Source organism: Penicillium psychrofluorescens (assembly GCF_964197705.1).
Source record: "Penicillium psychrofluorescens genome assembly, chromosome: 3".
Lineage (NCBI taxonomy): Eukaryota > Fungi > Ascomycota > Eurotiomycetes > Eurotiales > Aspergillaceae > Penicillium > Penicillium psychrofluorescens.
In genome coordinates this window covers 1,113,209-1,134,108 of record NC_133441.1, presented here as the reverse complement: position 1 = coordinate 1,134,108, position 20,900 = coordinate 1,113,209, and the positions used below count along the sequence as shown (strand labels likewise).

The window sequence follows — 20,900 nt, the reverse complement described above, 5'->3', positions numbered from 1 at the left end:
ATAGACCTCTACAATGGCGACTCAGTCCGGGGTACATTATCACAAGGTTGCAAATGGCCCAAACTCAGATGCATTCCCTGAGCATATTTCACCACCTTCGAGAATCAACGGGTCGCGATTGATGGAATCCATTCATTCAACGTGTGAATATGGCAAAGCGCACCCATATGGAAAGTAGGTAGAGCACCTGGGCCTGTAGTCGCGCGAACTAATGAGCGTTAGACATCATACAGAAACTGGAATGGCCCGTCTAGCATTGACAGACGATGATAAGAAAGTGCGGGAATGGTTGATCGAGCAGGTAAAGGCAGTGGGCTGCTCCGTCACCACGGATCAAATGGGAAACATGTTTGCTGTTAGGCCAGGGAAGAACAGTACAGCGCCTCCAGTCATAATGGGATCGCATCTTGACACGCAGCCTACGGGAGGTAGGTACGACGGCATTCTGGGCGTTCTTGCCGGTCTCGAGGTATTGCGAACCATCCACGAAACTGGTTATCAGACCGAGGGGCCTATTGGACTGGTTAATTGGACAAAGTGAGCATGAAGTTCCATTTATCTCTCCGTTCAACGTCTAACAATCGTGATTAGTGAAGAAGGTGCTCGCTTTCCTATGGTGACCGTTTCTTCTGCGGTTTGGGCTGGTTCATTTCCGCTTGAAACTGCATGGAACTGCCGTGAAGTGGCATCGTTGAGCCAAGGACCAGAGCTCCGAACAATCAAACAAGAGCTCATTCGTACCGGCTTCCTGGGAGAAACACCAGCATCATATGAAGTACAACCAATTGGTGCCCACTTTGAACTCCATATCGAACAAGGCCCAGTATTAGAGAACGAATGCAAAAAGATTGGAGTTGTGACCGGCGCTCAAGGTTATAACTGGTACGAAATTGCAGTCAAAGGAAGGGATAGCCATGCTGGGACGACTCCGCTGCATTCCCGGAAAGATTCACTTCTGGCTGCAGCAAAAATGGTTACCGCGTCTAATGAGATTGCCAAAGAATTCTCGGGACTCGTCACGACAGGAATCTTCAGTGCAGAGCCGGGGAGCATCAACACAATGGCTCACACAGTTCGGTTCACGTTGGACATTCGCCACCCCAGCAATAGTGTTCTCACGAAAATGGTTGAGAGATGTCGTCAGTCATTCGAGAGAATTGCCAGAGAAGACAGCGAATGCGGAGTGCAAGTTATTTGGACCTCATTGACGGAGAACAGTGCGGTTGAATTCCATCCAGACTGTATCGCTGCCATTGAGCTGGCTGCTCACGACCTCTGCTTTAACTTGCCCGGACAGTCTTCTGATCATAAGAAATGGAGACATATTGTGAGTGGAGCAGGTCACGACAGTTGTAATGTGAGCAAAAGATGCCCGACTGCTATGATCTTTACTCCTACTAGAAATGGCATGAGCCATACCCCTGATGAGTACTGCAGTCCAGAGGATTGTATATTGGGGGCGGAGGTGCTGATGGGCGCTGTCATAAGGTATGATGCCTTGCGTGGCCAACGCGGACAGTTGGTCTGATAAGGGCCGCTAGATTGCATATAGCTGGAAGTTTGAGCATGCTGCTTTTAGCTAGCTTGGTAACTTCCTTCAGTGTGTTTCAGTCTACATTGAGTGTCCTCTAGCCACATCGTCGTTATCCGGTATGCATCTTTAATACAATACAACAATACGATAAAAGAGCTTCGCATTAATCCATCGATGGAAGTTCGTCGTACAGCCAAAGTGCAAGATAAATGCCGGGGTAAGCATAGTACATTAAAGTTATACATTTGAGCTATCACTCAGCTGTCTTGTTCCGGAGTTGGAGGTGACACTGGGAATCCATCAATAGGTTCACGCAAAACCTTCGATATATACGGAGGACAATGGAAGAGTCTTTCCAGTCCAAAATATATCATAGTATCCAGTCTCAATAGTCCCATGCGCATTTGGGTGAATACGGCAGTTTGCAGGCGTAGAGTCTGGCTCCACATGTCGAGCAGATACTTTGACTCGTTTGCGCTCTCAGCGGTAGGAGACTGGATCAAAAGGAGAACAATAAAGGTGGATATTGATGGAAAACACATCCAAGACCCTGCACAGAACATAACTCATGTTAAATCCAACATTTCACAAATTTAATGTAAAATGTACAAGAGCGCACTTACATGAAGACCAAAAGCTAATTCGGTCCAAAGAATCTAATTTCCTTGTGAGTTCGATAATCCTCTTGGCACAACCAACACCCGCTGTCCGGATAGATTCAGTCGTATCTTGCAATATGGTATGGGTGCTAATGCTATTTCCTGTAGAAGTTGATTCTCTTCGACATGGTGGGTTAACGCCTGGGCTTGCAGCGGCAGCAGTTGCAACACAACCCAATGGCCTCATCAACACCCGGTGTATATATACGTTTAGCGTCAGATAAGCCACTCTAAGATAAGCCGCAGACGATATGTGGAAATAACACTTGTCCGGTGGTCGAAAGCTTGCGTCAATTTTAAGTTGTGGAGGCAAAGAGCCTTCCCAGTGCGAGAGCTTTTCAAAGAGTGGTTTTGAAACATCCAAAGACGCTCCAAGGTTCTTGGCTAGCTTGCGAGTCGCCCGTAATGTGCTATTTTCCGAGAGTTAGCAAAGGGGTATATACAATGGATAGGAATGATATCTTACTATAGATTACGATAGATATCGTAAGCGATGACAGTTAAGCTTGCGAGGGAGACAAACTCATGGCCCTTATGGCAATAGACACATGGCGACAGAGACGCGGAACTTGTGTTATATGATTCCAAGTTGGGTAAGACGAGATGATCAATGACAAAGTCACTTTCATCGAGAGGGCTGACATCCCATTCGTCATCGCCAATAGGATGGGGGAGACCCATCAAAAGGCTATGCCAAGTGGTTTCAGTGTACACTGCCCACCAGAGCCGTCGTCTTAAGCGCCGCTCCCAGAGGGGTATTGGCCAGCAACGACAGTCCAAATTCAGACCCAAAGTAGTAGCTAAACAGGCTAAAAGGCTTATCCACGACCGATGGAAGGGTGTATCCGCCAGTGCTGTAACTCCTTCCAGCGGTGGTTTCTGTAGATAAAGCAAGACGGTCTGCAGTGTGGCTAACTGGGCTCGGTGGATGTCATCGTGGATTCCTTCGTATGCAAGACGCCATAGTTTCTCCGCGGGTAAGTTTTGATAAGTGCTCGAAACACAGAGAACTGGATCGTGTCTGGCAAAATCATGAGATGATGCGTAAACGGCAGCCAACAGATGACTTGGCATCTCCCGCAATACATGGCTGTCTGGTATCAGGGTGTCTCTGCTTAATCCGAATGCCGTACGAGAGAGTACGGGCAGGCTGGGAAAGACATAGCGGAAAAACCTATCAATTATAACAATAGCTCATTAGAAAAGCCAACGATACTCAATAGATGGCACTTACAGCCCCACCAAGCGGACCCCGACCTGAACGGGTACCAGATTTTCAAGAAGTTCCCGCCCCGACGAAAGCGCTCTAACCGATGTTTCAGGAGTTAACGAGTCCGCTATGTCGTGCGACGTCAGTCGGAAATGAACAGGTATATCACTCGGAGTTTCTGGCGCCAATTGACGGTAGTGAACCTTGAAGAACTTCGTAGTCCCCGCGTCTGGAAATTTAAAGTGACGTAGTAGATATGGATCCATCTCGCCTGATAGCCCAGAATACTGCACGCTATACCCCGCCGCCTCATCTAAAGAGTGTTTTGGTTGTGATGCTGCTGAATCCACAGCCTGAGCGCTCAAATGACGGTTAGCGGCGGATATGCCGTCAGTGATAGGTGCCCTGCAGGTGCCTTCTCCGGGGGAGATTGACGAAAATGACCTTGGTGGAAATGAATCGATCGTTCCGGCCGCAAAAGGCGTCACCGCAGTAGGCAAAGAGACCTGGGATGCTCTCGGATTTTGTTGCCTGTCACCCGCAAACTCGTTCTCACTGGCATTGCATAGCATAGTCTGCGCAACTGGTGGGGGAGTAGCCCTTAAGAGTCCTTGATGTGACAGCTGTGGTAGCTGAATATCTCTGAACATATCTATATCGGCTCCGAGATCAGAGAAATCGGGCAAGGAAGATTCCTGTAGGCCCAATAGGTCCTGAATCGTCGTATGCTGTCCAACTTCTTGGAAAATTCTTGGATGATCTCGCTGCGCCCGTTTGCTAGGGGGGTTGTTGAACGTGCAAGCAACTCCTAGATTCCGACAGGATAAACAGGGGGGTTCGCCCTGCAATTGACACGCATGTTTCCGTTGGCGACATATATCACAAGGTCTCAAACGCTTGGAACGATATGGGCGAGCTCTGGGGAGTTCGGGTATGGCGTTTCGATCCATCCCTTTGAGTTATGGGGATTAACTTCAATGATCTGAACTGTTGTCCCTCACATACTACTCACATTCGTTGCTAAGCGCTTGGGAATACATTCACTCAATCATGGATTATTGGTGAACAACAATGGAGTTGGAGAGAGCGCAGAACCTTTCCAAGCACGTCAGCGAGACTGCGTGGAGTGAAGATGGAGAGCGCATTCGGGGCAAGGGGTGGGTAAAGAACTCTCGGGGCCAGCTGCTTATGAGGGCTTACGGTTATTATTGGATGAATGAAAAAGAAGTAAGATGGTTCGCCGCCACTAATTAGCTTCTGATAACGTATTTCCCGGGTGACCAATCATAATCCCGCTATCTTCACATTTAGACATTTAGCCGCAAGTGGGGCGCTAGTATCCTACGGCTAGGGACAAATAACGAATCTGCCATTAGGAATAAGTATTGCCAAGAAACCAATAGGCCAATGGAGCAAGAAGGCGTGTGTTGAAGAGAAAGTTAGGAAACGGTCCAGATCACTAATGTATCCGCTAGGCGATAAAGACATTAGTAGGTAGCTGGCTCGTGTTGCGTGCCCAAAATGGAAGAAGTCAAACCAGCCTGTCCATTCAGACAATGGTATCAAGTCTAGAGAGAGAGAAAGAAGAAAAAAAGGTCTACTGAGGAGAGAAATTACTCAAATAGCTTAAACACCCATCCGTCTGCACACCATCCCATCACTGGCGATATTGAAAAATAATGCTTCCGACACAAACAAACAACTGTCCTCCGTCATGCCTCTATCACGACTAGGCTGTCTAAAGACGTATAATCTTCTTATCCTTCTCCCCCTCTTCTCAACAGTTACTGCTCTGCTTTCATCGACATTAAACTATATATAGTATCGCCTTGGACTCTTATTCTCTTGGAGATATCTTTGTATCGAACGTTGAAATTCATATTGAAAATATTATACAACTCAATATCAGCATATGGGGCAGCCTAGTCATTCCTTCGTTCAAACATAAGCTCACACTTCAGTGCATACGGAACGCCTGAAGTCAACTGATCATCCATTCTCATGCTCTCCTCTGTGCATCCCTCTGCAACTTTTGTTGTATAATACCGATAAACAGACGCAAATATGGTTTTCATCTCGACCATGGCAAAACTGTAATTCCCGTTAGTATGGATATTATTTCGTAAAAGGATGGGTCAAATTACTTGTGACCCAAGCATGTGCGGGCCCCCGAACTGAATGGCCAGAAATGGGCCTTCATTTCGGATAGTTGATCTTTATCCTGCGTCAACCACCGTTCCGGATCATACTTGTCTGGGTCTGGAAAAACTTGAGGAATGCGATGGAGGCTATATGCTTGACAGCTCACTGTTGTGCCACCAGGGATATGATGACCCTCGACGATACGGCCTCCAGGAGGACACATTCGGAATAGCGACATTGGCACAGGTGCTCTCCAACGCAGACCTTCCATAATAACTGCTTCAAGATAAGGTAGTTTATCCAAAGCTGTGATTGGAGCCGTGCCACTGCGCGGATCGAACTCTCCGTCAACAGAGAGAAGCTCCAAAAACAATTTCTCTTGCACATGCCGATACTCGGGGGTGGAAATCCTCCACATAAGAATGCACATGGCGTCTCCGGTTGTGTCCACGCCAGCCACAAGATGGTCCATACACTCCGCAGCAATACGGTTGGGGTTTCCAGGGATGACAGAGTAGAGCTTTCCGGCTGTCGAATCCGCATGAATGTCAGGATCCTTGCAGACACCTTTCACAGACTCCAACCCATATTTATTGAGTCGACTTCCACGGACATGAAAACCCGTAGGTTGATTCCGAATCCATCGATAGAAATGCTTGATGTTCTCAGCCAGAAGCACCAAGTCCTTGAAGTAAAAAGTAAAATATAAGCGACTCCGGTGTTTAACACCAGAAAGGTCGTAGACTAAATCTCGCTGGGCCTCGTCCTCCAAAGTTCTGGTGCCATATGCACCATAGACGTGATTCGTAATCGTACTTTACCATAAATTAGCATTTTTTCGGTAAAAGATCATGCCAAACCCACTCAATGGCATAGTAATGTAACCACTTGTAGACATCGATGTTCGGCTGCTGTTGGAACTTCTTCATCAATACCCCTGCGTGCTGTTGAATCATGTCGGCGACAATAGGCTTTGTGACGTAAGATTTGGTATACCGGTCCGCGACTAGTTTCTTTTGGGTCGAGTGCTTGACAATTGCTCGTGTTAATAGTCGTGGCAATTGTGTCATAGAATCTCTAGATTACTTACTTCTTGCTTGTGCACACTGGTAAAGGTGTTGCGATGATCGTAGTAAACGAACATCTCGTAGAAAGGACTCTTGGAATACGTAGATCCAACGCCATAGACTTCTTTGAGGGCTGACCTGGAATTAACAGATATTTCGCTCGGCGAGATTCGAACAATAGGACCGTATTGTCGATGTAGCGCATCTAGCGTGACCGTTCGATCCCCTTTGAATTCATGAAACATCACCCATAATGAGGTTACTGCTGTTATCCAGGGCCCTGGGATGCGAGACAAAGGCGCGAAATACAAACGATAGACGGCGACAACGAAGCATAAGAGAAGGCATGTGCCACAAACCGAAGTGAGGGCTGGGGTAAGATTTGCCTGAACCTGCATTATGGCAGAAACATCGACAAGATATGCCTCTGAACTAGGAGAATGCATTTTTCATGAGTTTTCAGGCAGTTTTTCCCCAGGATATATAGCCAGTCCTGCCTTTTCTGCCACAGTGCCCACACCTCGGGCTCGAAATTCCCAAGTTGCGCGATGTTGATCTCGAGGGTCTTCGACTATCGCCGTTTGCTAAGACATTATGGATCGCCCCGCCTGAATCTCAGTGAAGCGGCCATGGATTGTGGCGGAGATTTGCTGTGTCCGCCGAAGGAAGTCTAGTTTCGTCCGCCGAAGCGGCTATGAAGGATTGTGGGGCCCTATCGCCCGGCGGCGAAGAAACAGCGGCCGACGCCTACGCCTACTCATTTGCCGTGACTGCTTCTTTGCTTCAAAAGATAAGGTTCTCCTATCATTAGCTCTGTCCAGTGATGATTTAACTGATAAGCTCAAAGCACACAACACATGGACTATCTATACGGGTAAGCCGTTCACCAGTGACAACCTCGCGTATGAAAACTTGAAATGAAAACTTGAAATGAGGCGTAAGATTTCCGAGATAAGGGTGTACGTACGGCAAAGCATGGAGATGATAAATAGGCTGTCAAGTCAAATCCAACTACAATTACCTTTCACTGTGTTAATGAATTCTTACATAAATATCGCGACCAAAATCACCAATGGATAAAAAAGGCGGAAGTAGGGACGGACAAATTGTCGCCATGGAGGATATTCCTGACCTTAAGGGCCAGATGATTGAGGTTAGGACGCGACACAAAACATTTAGAACATGGCCTAACGATTTTATGAGCATAGCAGCTGCCACAGTACATCCCTCGGCGAGACTTTTCGATAATCTCCCTTCTCGGCATGGGATTTGCTTTGACCAATTCGTGGTGGGCGATAGCATCAGCTCTGGTATAGTTGCCCAAGTGCGATATTAGCACAATGAATAGGCTAACGCAACGGACCAGAGTACAGGCCTCCCCCAAGGGGGCACTTCCGGTATCATCTACGGGGTCATCGTCGTAGCCATATTTTCAAGTTGCGTCGGGATCACCCTTTCAGAACTGGCATCGGCGTGGCCTCATCCTGGAGGCCAATACTATTGGACCGCCCAACTTACTAGCCCTCGCTATCGTCGTTTCGCTGCGTACTGCACAGGGTATCTTAGCTTGTTTGGTGCTCTCTTCACCACCAGCTCAGTAGCCCTTGCAGAGGGCACCAGTATTGTCGGGTTACTCAAATACACACACCCATCCATTGATATCAAGCCGTGGATGGTTTTTGTTGTTTCTGAAGTTTTAAACGTCGGAGTTGCTTTATTCAACATCTATGGCAGGATTCTTCCGCCGATCGGAAAAATCTGTCTATGGGTCACCTTGATTGGTTTTTTGGTGACTCTCCTCACGGTGCTAGCCTGCTCCTCTGGCAATTACAACTCTTCAAGCTTCGTTTTCGCAAACTTGACCAACGAGTCCGGATGGAACCTAGATGGGATTGCGTTCGTTGTTGGGTTGATCAATCCTAGTTGGGCGTTTCCGTGCTTGGTAAGTCCATGAAACATGGCCGCCGGATAGAGTTAATGATATGCAGGATGCGGCCACCCATCTGGCTGAAGAGGTGATGAATCCCGAGCGGGCAATTCCCATTGCGATCATGGGTACGGTCCTCGTAGGATTTGTGACGTGAGACATCCCCACATCTAGCTTGCATCATCAGCCGTACTGAGTATACATGATAAAATTGCAGGTCGTTCTCATACGTTATCGGCATTTTCTTCTGTGCCGTCGATTTGGACAGCGTCGCGTTACCAGTTACCGGGGTTCCTATTCTTGAACTATTTTCTCAAACAGTGAATCATCCAGCAGGAGTCATCGTTCTTGAGATCTTGGTCATTCTGTCCGGAATTGGAACGCTCATTTCCTCCCATACTTGGCAGTCGCGAATTGCTTGGTCATTCTCACGCGACGGTGGGATCCTGGGCAGTCGATACTGGTCCCGGTTCCATCCGCATCTTCACACGCCCATTTACAGCCATCTGCTGTGTACCACAGTCTCTGCGATTCTGCTTTGTTTATACATGGCATCGATCACTGCCTTTAATTCGGTTGTCTCCGCGTGCGTTGTGTTTCTGAACCTTTCTTATTTGGTCCCCACAGTGGGAATTCTCGTTCGCGGCCGAGATAAAATCCCTCACGGTCCCTTCTTTCTAAGATTCTGGGGAGCTGTAGCTAACTGGGGCACTCTTATCTGGATATGCTTCACGACCATCTTCTTTTGCTTTCCGTTTATCATGCCTGCTACAGCAGGAAACATGAACTACTTGTCTGCGGTGTTGGGCACCTTCTTTGTGTGTGTCATTGCGTATTGGTTTGTCCGAGGCAAGGGTGAATTTTGGAAGGAAGAACCTCATTCATGAGGTTCTAATATTTTAAATAGGGATCAGTCTTTCAGCTATGCTCTGGGTACAGTAATATTTTATTATTTGCGTGTGAATCATCTAGGTCCTTTGGAACCAAGGAATATTTTGGTGCCAGATTTGTACAATGTTGAGAGTATGACTTGAACTACACAACTATCCATGACGAACCTCGAATCAGCATCGAGATCCGTGAGAAGCTTGGCAGTGGGAACGCAGCGAAGTCTGCGGGGCAGCTCGCGCAGGGTACACAAGGTGACCTGCACAAGGAATGCTGGGGCCCGTCCATGACGCGTCGGAGATTCCAACAATCAACGCGAGATACAAGGAATGTTTCGCCTTGTCCAGGAATCGTACCTGCCACGTGACACATGGCGGTGGCTGAGTCATGCAGCCATGACAGGTCACCTGACTTCGTGTCTTCTCGCGTTTCTAGAAGGAATAGCATCGGTCAGAGAGGTCACTACGACAAGGAAATGGAGGAAACAAAAACCACGAAAAGAGAAAAATAAGGTTTAAAATAGAAATCACATATCTGGGGAGACGCGAAAAGGGCCGATCCCTGTAGAATGTGTATACAGCGAACGGGGACGTGGTGGGGAATTCTCCGAACCAGCCAGACAGTCAAACAGAGGAAAACGGAGGAGAAATTCAAACCAAATGGACCGGGACCAAGCCAAAGAGGCAATTGCAGTTGAGTAGCACTGACACGTCCAGGTACCCGGTACCTCGGAGACGCACTGCCTGACTAGCGCGGCTCACGTTCCTGCTACTTTCCCGCGTCCACATCGCGACGCGATTCTGGGCACTCGAGCCTCACGGGTCTGCACTTCCCTTCCCACTTCTTTCCCCCTTCCCCTTCACACACACACACAACACACAACACAAACCACGCCCATCTCCAACCACATGCCCTTGTCATAGCACAATGTCAGACCCGGAGTCTTCGGTGGCGGCCTCGTCCTCGCCCTCTCTTTCGGCCACCGACTCCAATGCCCTCAACTACGCCTTCCTGGTGCATTCCCAGAAAACCCTCACCCAAAATCTTCCCCCTCGTGTCGATAACAAGCTTCTAGCACGCCAGAAGCGGCGTCGAACTAGGTATGTTTGCCACTTTTGGCGTTCGCACGCCCCCCAGACGCGTCTTGGCTAACGGCGTGACCGTGTCTGTCTGTATAGCCCAGAGGATCACGCGGTTCTCGAAGCTGAATACCAGAAGAATCCCAAACCGGACAAGGTTGCCCGAGCGAGTATTGTTAGCCGCGTCTCGCTCGGCGAGAAAGAGGTTCAGGTATGTTTCGCACAGGAATTTAAAACCCCCGATTCCTAGGCCCTGACCTTCCGGTGCTTCAGATCTGGTTCCAAAACCGCCGCCAGAACGACCGCCGCAAATCCAAGCCACTCCAGCCACACGAACTGCTCGCTCTTCGCTCGAGCATGACCGACTCGTCTGCCCAACCAGCCAGTGATGATAGCGTGTCGGCGGAGCCGTCCTCGAGTGGGGCCGAGCCATCATCAGACACGCAGGATCTTCACGGGCCGCGGACCTCGAAACCATGGGATGGCGAGATTTTGCAGTTCTCTGATCGATCTGATCCGGTGAACGAGAATAAGGAAGAAGAACCCGGATTGCCTTCACAAAGTAGCCAGTCCACCGTGGCAACAGAGGCTCTGGAGGACACACAAACAACCATACACGAGGACCTTGAGACACCCGTCCAGGACATGGGGGACGCGTCTTCGCCACATCCGCCTAAGCGGAAACGCTCTGTGACTGATATCCGTGCCGAGGCCGGAAACGAGCGGTCCAGCACAGAAAAATCGCCGCCATCGCTGCGGCTGTCTCTGTCATTCGATGGCGAGGCCCTGGTGCGCAAGGAAGGCGAGCTGACCCCCTCACCGCCAAAAAGCCGCAACGCGTTGCGCATTGCCATGTCGTGTGATGGCAAGGCCGTCATCCGCGCAGAGGACGAGCCCTCACCCTCCAAAAACCGCGTTGCTATGTTCTCCGTCCGCCGCACAAAACTCTCGGGTCTCCGGCGCAGCAGCAGTGCCATCTTCCCTAACACCAGCGAGAAAGACCGCGTGTTTGGCCGGTCCCGCGACCCGCGGAATTGGGAATCGTTCTTTGACACGGACGCCCGAAGCGCCTTGTCCACTCCGACCAGCTCCCAACCTGGCCCGAATGCCGCGTCTCCGGGCCTGTTTCACTCGCGTTCCCAGCGTTCTTTGAACAGAAGTCTGTCAAGCAGACACAGTCTCTTGGCCCGTGCCGAGGCGGTCACGACGCCCATCTCTCAATCGATAGGCGAGAAGCGGCGGAAACTCTCACGGACGGTCTCTTCCCTAGGACGGCTGGAGAACAGCCGCAACCGGGGCATGGGTTACGCCCCAAAGACGCCATTCAAGCCCATGTCGTCCAAGTTGAGCAGCAAGCCAGACCTCCAGCTGGATGATGATGACGATGATGGTGATTCGGACAAGGAGAACTGGATCCCGGGCACTCGGACCTCGAACGTGCGTCGCAAGACAACCTCACACCCCTCTCGCCCTGTCCTCAAGGAAACCAGCCGAAACCGAGGGTTGGGTATTATGACCAACGGCAAGCGCAACAGGCCATTCCCGAATGGAATCCAGAATAAGGCCCCCCCTGAACTCAGTGCAGACGTCTCGGCGTTTATGAGTGGTGCTGGCGGTGCCAGTCAGGAAGATGATCTGGACTGTGTGCAAGGGCTGTTGTCGCTGAGCCAGGGGGCATGGAGATGATTCAAAGTAACCTTTTATTTCTTTTGTTGTATTTCCTTTGTTCGGATGTGTGTCTATCTGTGTCCATGGCTCCTGAGATGTGCAGCAAGCAAGCGGTTCTTCATGATCCTATGAGTGTCTTTCTCTCTTTTCCTGTCTGTATTTGTTCAGAGTGCAGATACTACCTCTAATTCTTGGAATAAATCATTATGACCATGATTCTCGCATCTTCTAGTAGTCTTATCGTACACGCTAGAGTTGGCATTGTCTCTTCAGTCCGTATCGTTGTCGTCGTCGTCATCATCTTCCTCGTCTTCTTTGTACTCGTCCCCTCGCCTTGCCCATGCTTGTGCTTCAACTCATCCAGCTTCTCTAGCGTCCTAGTTCTTCAGCTTGAACAGAATAGACTGCAGATACTCTGTGATTTCGGACTGCGCTAGGATGGCGGCGATGGTGTGATGTCCGCGAATCAGCTCCACGTGTGGGAGCGCGATGCCCTGCCCTGAATCGCTCTGCTGCAGCCGCACAGTCGTGTCGGCCAATTCGCTGAAGTCCCCCTCACAGTGAGGCCAGATTTTGAAGATGTAGTGATTCGAAACAGCCTGAATAGCAAGCAAGTTAGCTCTGATTATAGGAAAGCGAAGTGAGCGATGGGGATACGTACGGTAGGCGCAATGGAAACTCCAAATGTGTCCCATTCCTTAGCCAGCTCGTCCCACAACGTGAGCATGTTGCTGGCTGACCTGACTGCGTGCGGGCCAAGAGCACCAGCTGTGCCGGGGAGGTAACTTCGCAGTGCCTCCCAGGCACCTCCCACAGAAAGAGTCCCAGAATCGTTGTCGGTAGATGCATGGTCCTCCTCGTAAAAGCGTGGGAGGATGTAGATGGCATTGGTGAGGCCCTCCACACGCTCGTCGGGCTGGGACTGGGCATGATATCTGACCGTATCCATAATGCGTGTGACCACGCACGCATCGCCGTCTCGATCCAGGCATTGTTCATGGAGCTGGCGCTGCTTCTGGTCATGCAGCTTCGCCTCATCGTCAGGGTTCCTCATGAGCACTATTGTGATCACAGAGCGATTAGTTGGCTCTGAAATGTAAGAGAAGGCGCGACCTACTTGGCAGGAGCACGCGGTCCCTCAGCCGGGAGTACATGGTGTAGAGCTGGTCATTGGTGGCACATCGCATTGTCTCCTCACAAAGCACCAGCTTGCCCTGGTTGGGCAAGTGGTCGAGAAAAGCGTTGAGCGTCTGCTTCACGAAGTTGTCCTCACGATCCAGGGCCCCCTCGTACCCGTCCACCCGGGCTTTGGCGATCGAGGTCTGTATGTCGACCTCGTCGTCCCCGGTGGACGGGTAAATGAGACTCTCCACAGACGGATACACGAATCCAGTGGGTAGATCTACAGTGGGTTCAAAAAAATCTGGGTCCAGAACTTCTCCATCTTGGAAGTTTGGCATCGAATCCTCCATAATGGGCAAGAGACAAATGAGGGTATGTCGAAGGTGTAAAGAGGTGAACGGCTGGGGGGAACCAACAAATAGAGTGCAAGAGAGCGGATGGGCGAAGTGAATGGGAGGGCTGAAGGGAAGAGACGGAAGGTGAATGGGTTTGTTGATAGTCTTGTAAAACTTATTGATATTCACCTACGCACGGGCAGGAACATCATCTATGCTATCTACCAGATAGTAAGAAGTCACTCTCCTTTATCTTACTGCATTTCAGAAAGATAGTTCATTCTATATCATTTTTATACCTAATATAGACCTATATCAAAGAATGAATCTAGATGGACCTCACTGCTTAAGAGCAGAAGGCAAAGAATCATCTCTTCCAGCGCTAGTTCCCACGCTCCCAAGCCCACGAGCCTGACATAGCTGTCTAGCCGCACGCTCACCACTCCAATATGCACCAGTCGTTGTACCAAGCGCTACAAACGGTGCAGTATGTTCGCCAGCAAACCACAATCCCTGACTACAACCCAGACCGACCCCTGACCGAAGCGCCTCGATATCCTTATCTGCGTGTGTGAGGCCGATCTGAAAGTTACAATATGAGCCATTGCCAGCGTAAGGGTCTCTCTGCCAGCGGGTGGCAAGAAACGCGCTTGGTATGCAGTCTGGTGAGGAGGCAGAGTATCCTGGTAGACGCGAGTAGAAAGGCTGTAGGAACTGAACCAGGAAATCTTTGTAGCCCGCCGATGATGGTTCGAGATCTGCTATCCCTTCAACTATGTGTGTGGTACAAGGCCCATAGACGTAGAAGAGTAGAGTGGGCTGTGCGCAGGAGGGAGGCAGCGAGGCCAGAGAGAGGCATTCTTGGCCCCAATGGACGTGTGCTGGGTGTTCTGTGTAATTTGGCTCTAGAAACTGGGCCCAGTCAAGGCCTACTCCTTTGCCAGTAGGTCCAGACTGCCAGAAGGCTCTTGGGAAAGTAATGTAGACTTTCTCGAGCCGGCCATAGGAGATGCTGTCAATGGCTTGCCCCAATCGATCGGGGAGCTGGGGGTGGAATACATGCTGGTTCTGTTTGAGCCAGCCGAGTGGACAAGTTACCACTACCTCGTCGAAGGCATAGCGGTCCCCTGTGGTCGTGGTGAGGGTTACTTGATGCTGCTCTCCATTCTCACGAGGAGGAGTGTCAATTCTGCTGACAGGCTGGTTGAACTGAATATCAGCGTGTTCACGAGCAGACCTCGAGACATACTCCAGAATTCGCTTATAGGTGGATGCCACGAAATAGTTATCTGGAGCGCAAGAAATTAGCACAAGGGAAGCCATTAGACCAGACAGTAAGTACATACTCCCATCAATACATTCTTCCATACGGAAAAATTTCAAGCTCTGCCTCTCAATAGGATCCCCCACATAGGCACCCCAGAGCTTACAAACATCCAGATAGAGTGCCTGCTCAGCGGGCGAGAGCCCCGTCTGCTGGACTTTCTCTTGAAAGAAGTCGAACAGGCTTCGGTCTGCAGGGATAGACTCGCCGTGCTTGTTGCTGTACTCGAAAGCTTGCTCGATAGTCGTCCACATAAATTCCGAGGCCTTGGTTGCGAGATCCGCGTCGACCAAGGCGCCATCTCGCGAGAGCAGGATATTTCCGCCCTCTGGATCATGCGTGCTTGTTTTGGTCGCTTCGGCGATGGACATGATCGGGTTGTTTCCGGTACCATGTATCCAATTCGGCCCGCTGGTTGGAGTGTAAGTATGAGCAGTGACGGTAGATGAAGATCTTACAGGTCGACCAGGTGTGCGCCCACGTCTTCTTGATGGACCTAGGTTGGCATTTAATATGTTTGTTCTGACACCCAGAGAAAGAGGAATCATACCCTTCCTCCTATCCGGTCCCTTGCTTCTAGGATGGTCACTCGAGCTCCGTTCTGGATGAGAATGTCGGCGCAGCGCAGCCCAGACAGGCCGCCACCGACAATGCCGACGTGAAGTGGGCGAGTGCTCATGGTGTGGGAACAATGGAGGATGACTCGGGCTGTTTACTGAACCATATAAAGAAGGAAATGAAGAGGTGGAACGGGAGAGAAACAGCACCGTTACCCGAAACCAGTGTGAGGAAATGGCGCGGGGCTACCCGGTGATTGGGTGGTGCTACCCTGGACTGGCGAAACTATGAATAGATACAGATCTTGAACGAAAATGTCAAATGAAAGCGATTGTTATCATATTTCCAGTAACAGTTTATGTCCAGCATAATAATAAATGGATCGAAATAACCATGCGCCTTTTCAGCCTCCGTTGCCCGAACAAAACACAATGCGCCCGCCGCCTGCAACAAAACTCCTCATCCTAACACAGATGGAAAATCGCGCCTTCAAATGGAAAGAAAAAACATGATATGTACACTCGGCTGGGAGATAAAACAAAGGGTATCGAAATAGAAGGTCAATGACAGGCGAGACACATCACCAGAGAACGAAGAAAAGCCGAATGCGGAGGCAGAAATCACCCCCAAGCGAAAAGAGGCGCTGACCGAAGTCATCGAGAGCGAGGAAAGAGCAAGTACTGGTGTCAATCCTCCCAAATCGTTTCTAGGTCAAGATCTTGCCGGCGCTCGGCACCGCAAACGCTCCATCGCTTCCGTTTATCACTGCGGGGCGTGTAAGTGACCGATCCACCGCGCATCGTGCCAAAAGAGCTCGATGGGCCAGAGGTATCAGAGGTGCCTCGGCGTCGGGTGTTGCTCGCGTTGTCGGCTGCGTCGGCGGCGGCTTTCAAATCCGCAATATGATCAGCTTCCAAAGCTTCGGCTTCAGCGTCAGGAATGTCCGGGATCGTCTCAAGGGACGAGATGCTCGGGCTTCGAGACCGGAGGCTGGTTGGCGTTGAAGGGACCGACGAAGTAGACGAAGCTGAAGGCCCCGGGTAGGCTTCATTGTATTTGGAACCGAGCATGGGAGACGACGAATACAAGGAGGGAGGGCTGGTGACGGGGTTGTTGAAGTGAAGGGGCGATGTGGACCGTAGACGATTCGTGCGAGGAAACGTCAGTGGTGGCAGTACTGGCGATGAGGAGCCCGGATGAGACATGGGCGACTTGGGAGCAATCTCGAGCTCGGCGTTCTCTGAAATGGGCTCGGAGATGGTGAGTGACCCCAGCCGGGTCTCGACGTGATCCTCTGCGGAGCGCATCTGCAAGGGCGACCGTTTGGCAGCATCGACTGGAGATGCCGGTACTACGCGACCATTGATAAAGATATAACGGCCCCGAGAGTCCAGCCCTGGGGACGAGTAGGCTCGCGTCATCGATGGCATGCCGGGAATGCCAGCCAGTGAGCGAGAGCGGAGATGCGATCGAGCCGCAGGGGAAACAGTCCGAGAAGTTGCCGGTGGCTCGGGGGAGAGAGATAGGGTTATCATGACGTCCTCTTTGCTCGCCTTCTCCGGGCTAAACCCCCGCGCGGATGGCAGTCGGTCGGCCGGGGGCGAGGGCGGAGAGGCTGAAGGGCGCAGGGGCTCAGGAGGCCGCGACGCTTCCATGGTGGTTGGCGAGGGAGCGGGAAAATGGAATTAGCCCGGTCGCATTGTGAGAGTTGAGGATGGACGGAAAGGAGAACCTTGGACCGGCCAAGTAGATTCCCGGGGAGAAGTGAGTGGGTGGTCAGGGAGTGAAAATGGTGAGGTCAGGGTGAGGGAAGAACTTGGGCCGATGGATCTAACGAACGCTAATCTTTACCTCTTGAAACATCCAATTACGACGACTTCCAACACGGACAATACGAATGAATATGGCTGAATAGGACTGAATTCTTGATCGCATACATATCCATGGATGAGGGTCTACAATAATAGCCCTCTTCTACTTCTGGCAGCCAAGACAGGGTGGCCACAATGATGACCATCTAGACCAGTCTGCATGTCCACAGGGTCCAGACGGCTCCAGATGACTCCAGACTCGTCCCCGAGGTCCATTATTTCCTGATAGGGAACAGTATGAGATGAAGTCTCTCGTGGCAGCATCTGCAACAACCATGACTTTCCAACAAAAACACTATGCGGTGGCCCCATGTCCCTCCTCGCACTTGGTGGCTTCGCCCTTGCGGACGTAGGTCTCGCGCACCCCGTCGCCCTCGTTCTTGAAAATCACCCAGTCACCCATACCACGCTCGGCCGGGGCCTTGCGCATACCTCGGCCACCTCCTCCAACAATGACATTACCGGGCCGATAGTTGGCATCGGCTTGCATCCGGCGAATGGCCGAGACGTGGATCTCAGCATCCAATGGCACATCTCGCACCTCTCCGCGTGGCAGCGGCCAGCTGATCGGTTTCCACGTTCCGTCGGATTGGAGATCCATGCGCCGGAAGGGAAGCCATTCCATGATCCGCCAGGAGATGACCGAGAACGTCGGCAGACCCTGTTTAAACTCCAGGCAGTCATGCACCAGACCCTTTGTGCTCGAGGTGTGCAATGCATGCCAGAAATCGTGGCTGGCAGCTGACCGTTCCTTCTCGTTGGGCGCCGAGCGGTAGGCTCCGTCCGTCTCATTGTGGTCCTCGCGACACTGGTTGACCGAGCTAAGGCGCCGAGCACCGATTTCTTCGCGGATTGCAGAGTAGTCCCCGTCAAATTCCTCTAGACACTGGAATTGCTTCATCTTGCGCTCATCCAGCTGAAGCCCGGCCTTCTTGGCCTCCTGCACCATCCACACCAGCGGCGCGTGACTGAGCGCCCACAGCTCGCCTCCTTGCAGTTTCCAGCCACCGCCAATGTCTGCGTGACAGCCGGGGAACCAAATCTCATGGATGTCCTGTTCATCTTCGTCGTCATACTCGCCGCGGTTCGGCAACTGGACCGACAAGGCTACAGAAGGTCCACTTTGTCCGCTATGCACAGACGAGGCATCGTCCACCGAGGGGCCCTGGTTGGGCACAGCTAGACTTATGCGCCGAGGAGAGGGTGCGCGATAGCGAGCGGGATCTTGCTCGCCCTCGAAATTGTTCTCACTGCCTTGATGCGAGCTGTGAGGGGCTGAGCCGTGCGGAGTGCGGTAGTACGTTTCGCCTGGACCAGGACCCCATCCCGGATTTTGGAAGCTGGGCTGCTCAGATTCCTTTTCTGTATCTTGCTGGCCGTTATCATTCACCTGAATGGTAGGGATGGCCTCCGGGTTTTCCTCGTGACGGAGATGTAGGTGATGGTTGGCATCCATGTGATGATGCAGATGCTCTTGCATATGTTGCCGGTCAAAATGCGGGCGATGGAGGTGGCTCTTGTCATGCTCTGGTCGGCGCCCAGATATCAGATCTTGGCGGAATTTGGCACGACGCTCGTCAATGCCAACCGCGTGACGGATCACCTTGGCGGAACTGCGCGCAGTATAGGGGAACTTGGTGCGCTGCATCCACGCGGATTCAAAGCGCGGAACACTATTGACGGTGTCGAAGAGACCCATGAACCGGATACGCGAAATCGGACGACTGAATGTCTCACGGAACGCCTTCATATAGTGGAACAGCTTTGTCTTTTCTGCCTGCTCCTCTTCCGTTTCTCCCATCCGCTGCTGCCACTTGGCAAATGTCTTCCATGCGAACCGGATGAGCTCTTCGTTCCCGGCTTCTAACAGGCCAATGTAGTCCAGCATCTCCGCCAGGAATCGCGCAATGTAAGCGCCACGACTGAATCCGATGAAGTAGATCTCGTCACCGGGGGAGTAGTAGCGCATCAGAAACTTGTACCCACCCATCACATGTTCGTCAAAGGACGATCCAACCGCGGAGTCTTTGGCCTTCTGGTAGGCGGATTTGATGCGCTGAAAGCGACTGGTACTAGAAAGCGATCGAGATGTCACGTAAGTGCCAATACCGGGCTGGTAGTAGTGGTACTGATGGCTCTGACTTCGGTCCAGCATCTATATCCTGTCAGTGAGATCTTGGACAACATACGTTAGATTGTCACTCACGCGGAAGATCTTCAGCACATTGCTGTCCGACTCGTCGCCCGCAAACTTGTTCCCCGTACCGTCGAAGCAGAGCACGAACTGCTTGGGGACATTAGTAGGTCCCGCGGTGTGCTCCATGGTGTCAATGCCAAATATTGGACGGCCCAAATGAGGAGTGGGAAACTATATACGGCGAAGAGACGGCAGCAAGAACCGAGAGGATGTACTCTGTACCGTCACGAGCCAACCACACGAATCAAAGTCTGCAATTCCAACACGGGAATTCCAAGAAAAGGGGGGTTGGCAGTGGAGAGTTGAAAAAAATGCTCAAACTCCAGGATGTAAGACCCGAGGAGGTCGATCGCTGCAACACTTTTGATGGATACGTCAAGCTCGAGTGGGCTGACGGCTGGTGGGCCTTGCGGCCTAGCACATTCCAATGACAAGATGACGAGCATCTTCTGCCACTCGTTGTCACGGACAGCGCGTTACGAGGGCAAGATCGCCGAGCAGCACCGACGACCGGACTGGCTCAATGTGACACAACCCCCAAAGCCCTAACAGGTCATAGCCCATCCAATGGCTAGGAGCCAGGAGCCGGGGGTTATCTTCGCCGACCCATCCTGATTTGGGCTGACAGGAGGGGATGCCGCCCTGCACGAGGGTTTCTGTCCGGCTCGGGTCTCCGCAGTAGTGTGGATTCCAAATCCTGTTCGGGGATGGTCCGCGCTGAAGACCGCAGAGTCTGACTTTTAGTGCGGCAGTGCGAAGTGTGTACCATACGCGGATCACTCTTCTAGGACTTACTAGTGATTGGACCCAAGAAGTATCGGGGCTGGGCCTATGAACATCGCCAAGCCAGGAGTCGATCGATCCTGCGTTCGGGATATTATTGACGATCATTTCTCCACCATTCGTTCATCTCGACTGGATCTGGCCAAGGGAGGGGGCGTTCGTCGCACTTCATCGGAAGCTGCCCAGATCCAGTCTAACCACGCTACACGCTAGCCGACTCCAGCACCCACGCTACGTCCATCACTTCTTGACCCGCGCCCCACTCACCGGGCCGCTGCTGTCATTTCGAAGTCTGACGATTTCTTTAAGGCTAAGGAAGAGAATCTGCGAGGTTCGAGAGAGAGCGGACTGAAGCTTACAGATATGATGATTGGAATCTAGCATTCGCTGCACACCTTTAACATGGTGTAAAAGGCAATTTCGCAGGGGCGAGAAAACAAAAAAGTCTGTTCGTGGGAACAGTGGGACCAGCTTCATTATTAGTACATGGTACTTCGTACAGTGTGTACTACTACTACGGGGTCTCAGTTGAAGCT

The 20,900-nt window shown here is 51.4% G+C and overlaps 7 protein-coding genes across 7 annotated transcripts; 2 read left to right on the top strand and 5 right to left on the bottom strand.

Moving 5' to 3' along the window:
• Positions 1-394: 394 nt before the first annotated feature.
• Positions 395-1,528, top strand: PFLUO_LOCUS4558 (uncharacterized protein; the record flags this gene model as incomplete). The annotated part of the gene is made up of 2 exons (XM_073781920.1): positions 395-537; positions 592-1,528. 2 exons carry the CDS (start codon positions 395-397, stop codon positions 1,526-1,528), a joined length of 1,080 nt encoding a protein of 359 aa, XP_073638627.1.
• Positions 1,529-5,543: 4,015 nt separating this feature from the next.
• PFLUO_LOCUS4557 (uncharacterized protein) lies at positions 5,544-6,689 on the bottom strand (the record flags this gene model as incomplete). Its single annotated transcript, XM_073781919.1, has 3 exons — positions 5,544-6,360; positions 6,410-6,573; positions 6,636-6,689. 3 exons carry the CDS (start codon positions 6,687-6,689, stop codon positions 5,544-5,546), a joined length of 1,035 nt encoding a protein of 344 aa, XP_073638626.1.
• Positions 6,690-10,354: 3,665 nt separating this feature from the next.
• PFLUO_LOCUS4556 (Homeobox protein yox1) lies at positions 10,355-12,192 on the top strand (the record flags this gene model as incomplete). Its single annotated transcript, XM_073781918.1, has 3 exons — positions 10,355-10,527; positions 10,606-10,717; positions 10,780-12,192. 3 exons carry the CDS (start codon positions 10,355-10,357, stop codon positions 12,190-12,192), a joined length of 1,698 nt encoding a protein of 565 aa, XP_073638625.1.
• Positions 12,193-12,551: 359 nt separating this feature from the next.
• PFLUO_LOCUS4555 (uncharacterized protein) lies at positions 12,552-13,646 on the bottom strand (the record flags this gene model as incomplete). Its single annotated transcript, XM_073781917.1, has 3 exons — positions 12,552-12,773; positions 12,836-13,233; positions 13,292-13,646. 3 exons carry the CDS (start codon positions 13,644-13,646, stop codon positions 12,552-12,554), a joined length of 975 nt encoding a protein of 324 aa, XP_073638624.1.
• Positions 13,647-14,560: 914 nt separating this feature from the next.
• Positions 14,561-15,634, bottom strand: PFLUO_LOCUS4554 (uncharacterized protein; the record flags this gene model as incomplete). The annotated part of the gene is made up of 5 exons (XM_073781916.1): positions 14,561-14,596; positions 14,619-14,920; positions 14,978-15,366; positions 15,414-15,451; positions 15,506-15,634. The coding sequence occupies 5 exons, from the start codon at positions 15,632-15,634 to the stop codon at positions 14,561-14,563; spliced, it is 894 nt and encodes a 297-aa protein (XP_073638623.1).
• Positions 15,635-16,199: 565 nt separating this feature from the next.
• On the bottom strand, positions 16,200-17,168 carry PFLUO_LOCUS4553 (uncharacterized protein; the record flags this gene model as incomplete). Its single annotated transcript, XM_073781915.1, has 1 exon — positions 16,200-17,168. One exon carries the CDS (start codon positions 17,166-17,168, stop codon positions 16,200-16,202), a length of 969 nt encoding a protein of 322 aa, XP_073638622.1.
• Positions 17,169-17,679: 511 nt separating this feature from the next.
• On the bottom strand, positions 17,680-19,707 carry PFLUO_LOCUS4552 (uncharacterized protein; the record flags this gene model as incomplete). The annotated part of the gene is made up of 2 exons (XM_073781914.1): positions 17,680-19,539; positions 19,591-19,707. 2 exons carry the CDS (start codon positions 19,705-19,707, stop codon positions 17,680-17,682), a joined length of 1,977 nt encoding a protein of 658 aa, XP_073638621.1.
• Between the last annotated feature and the right edge of the window lie 1,193 nt (positions 19,708-20,900).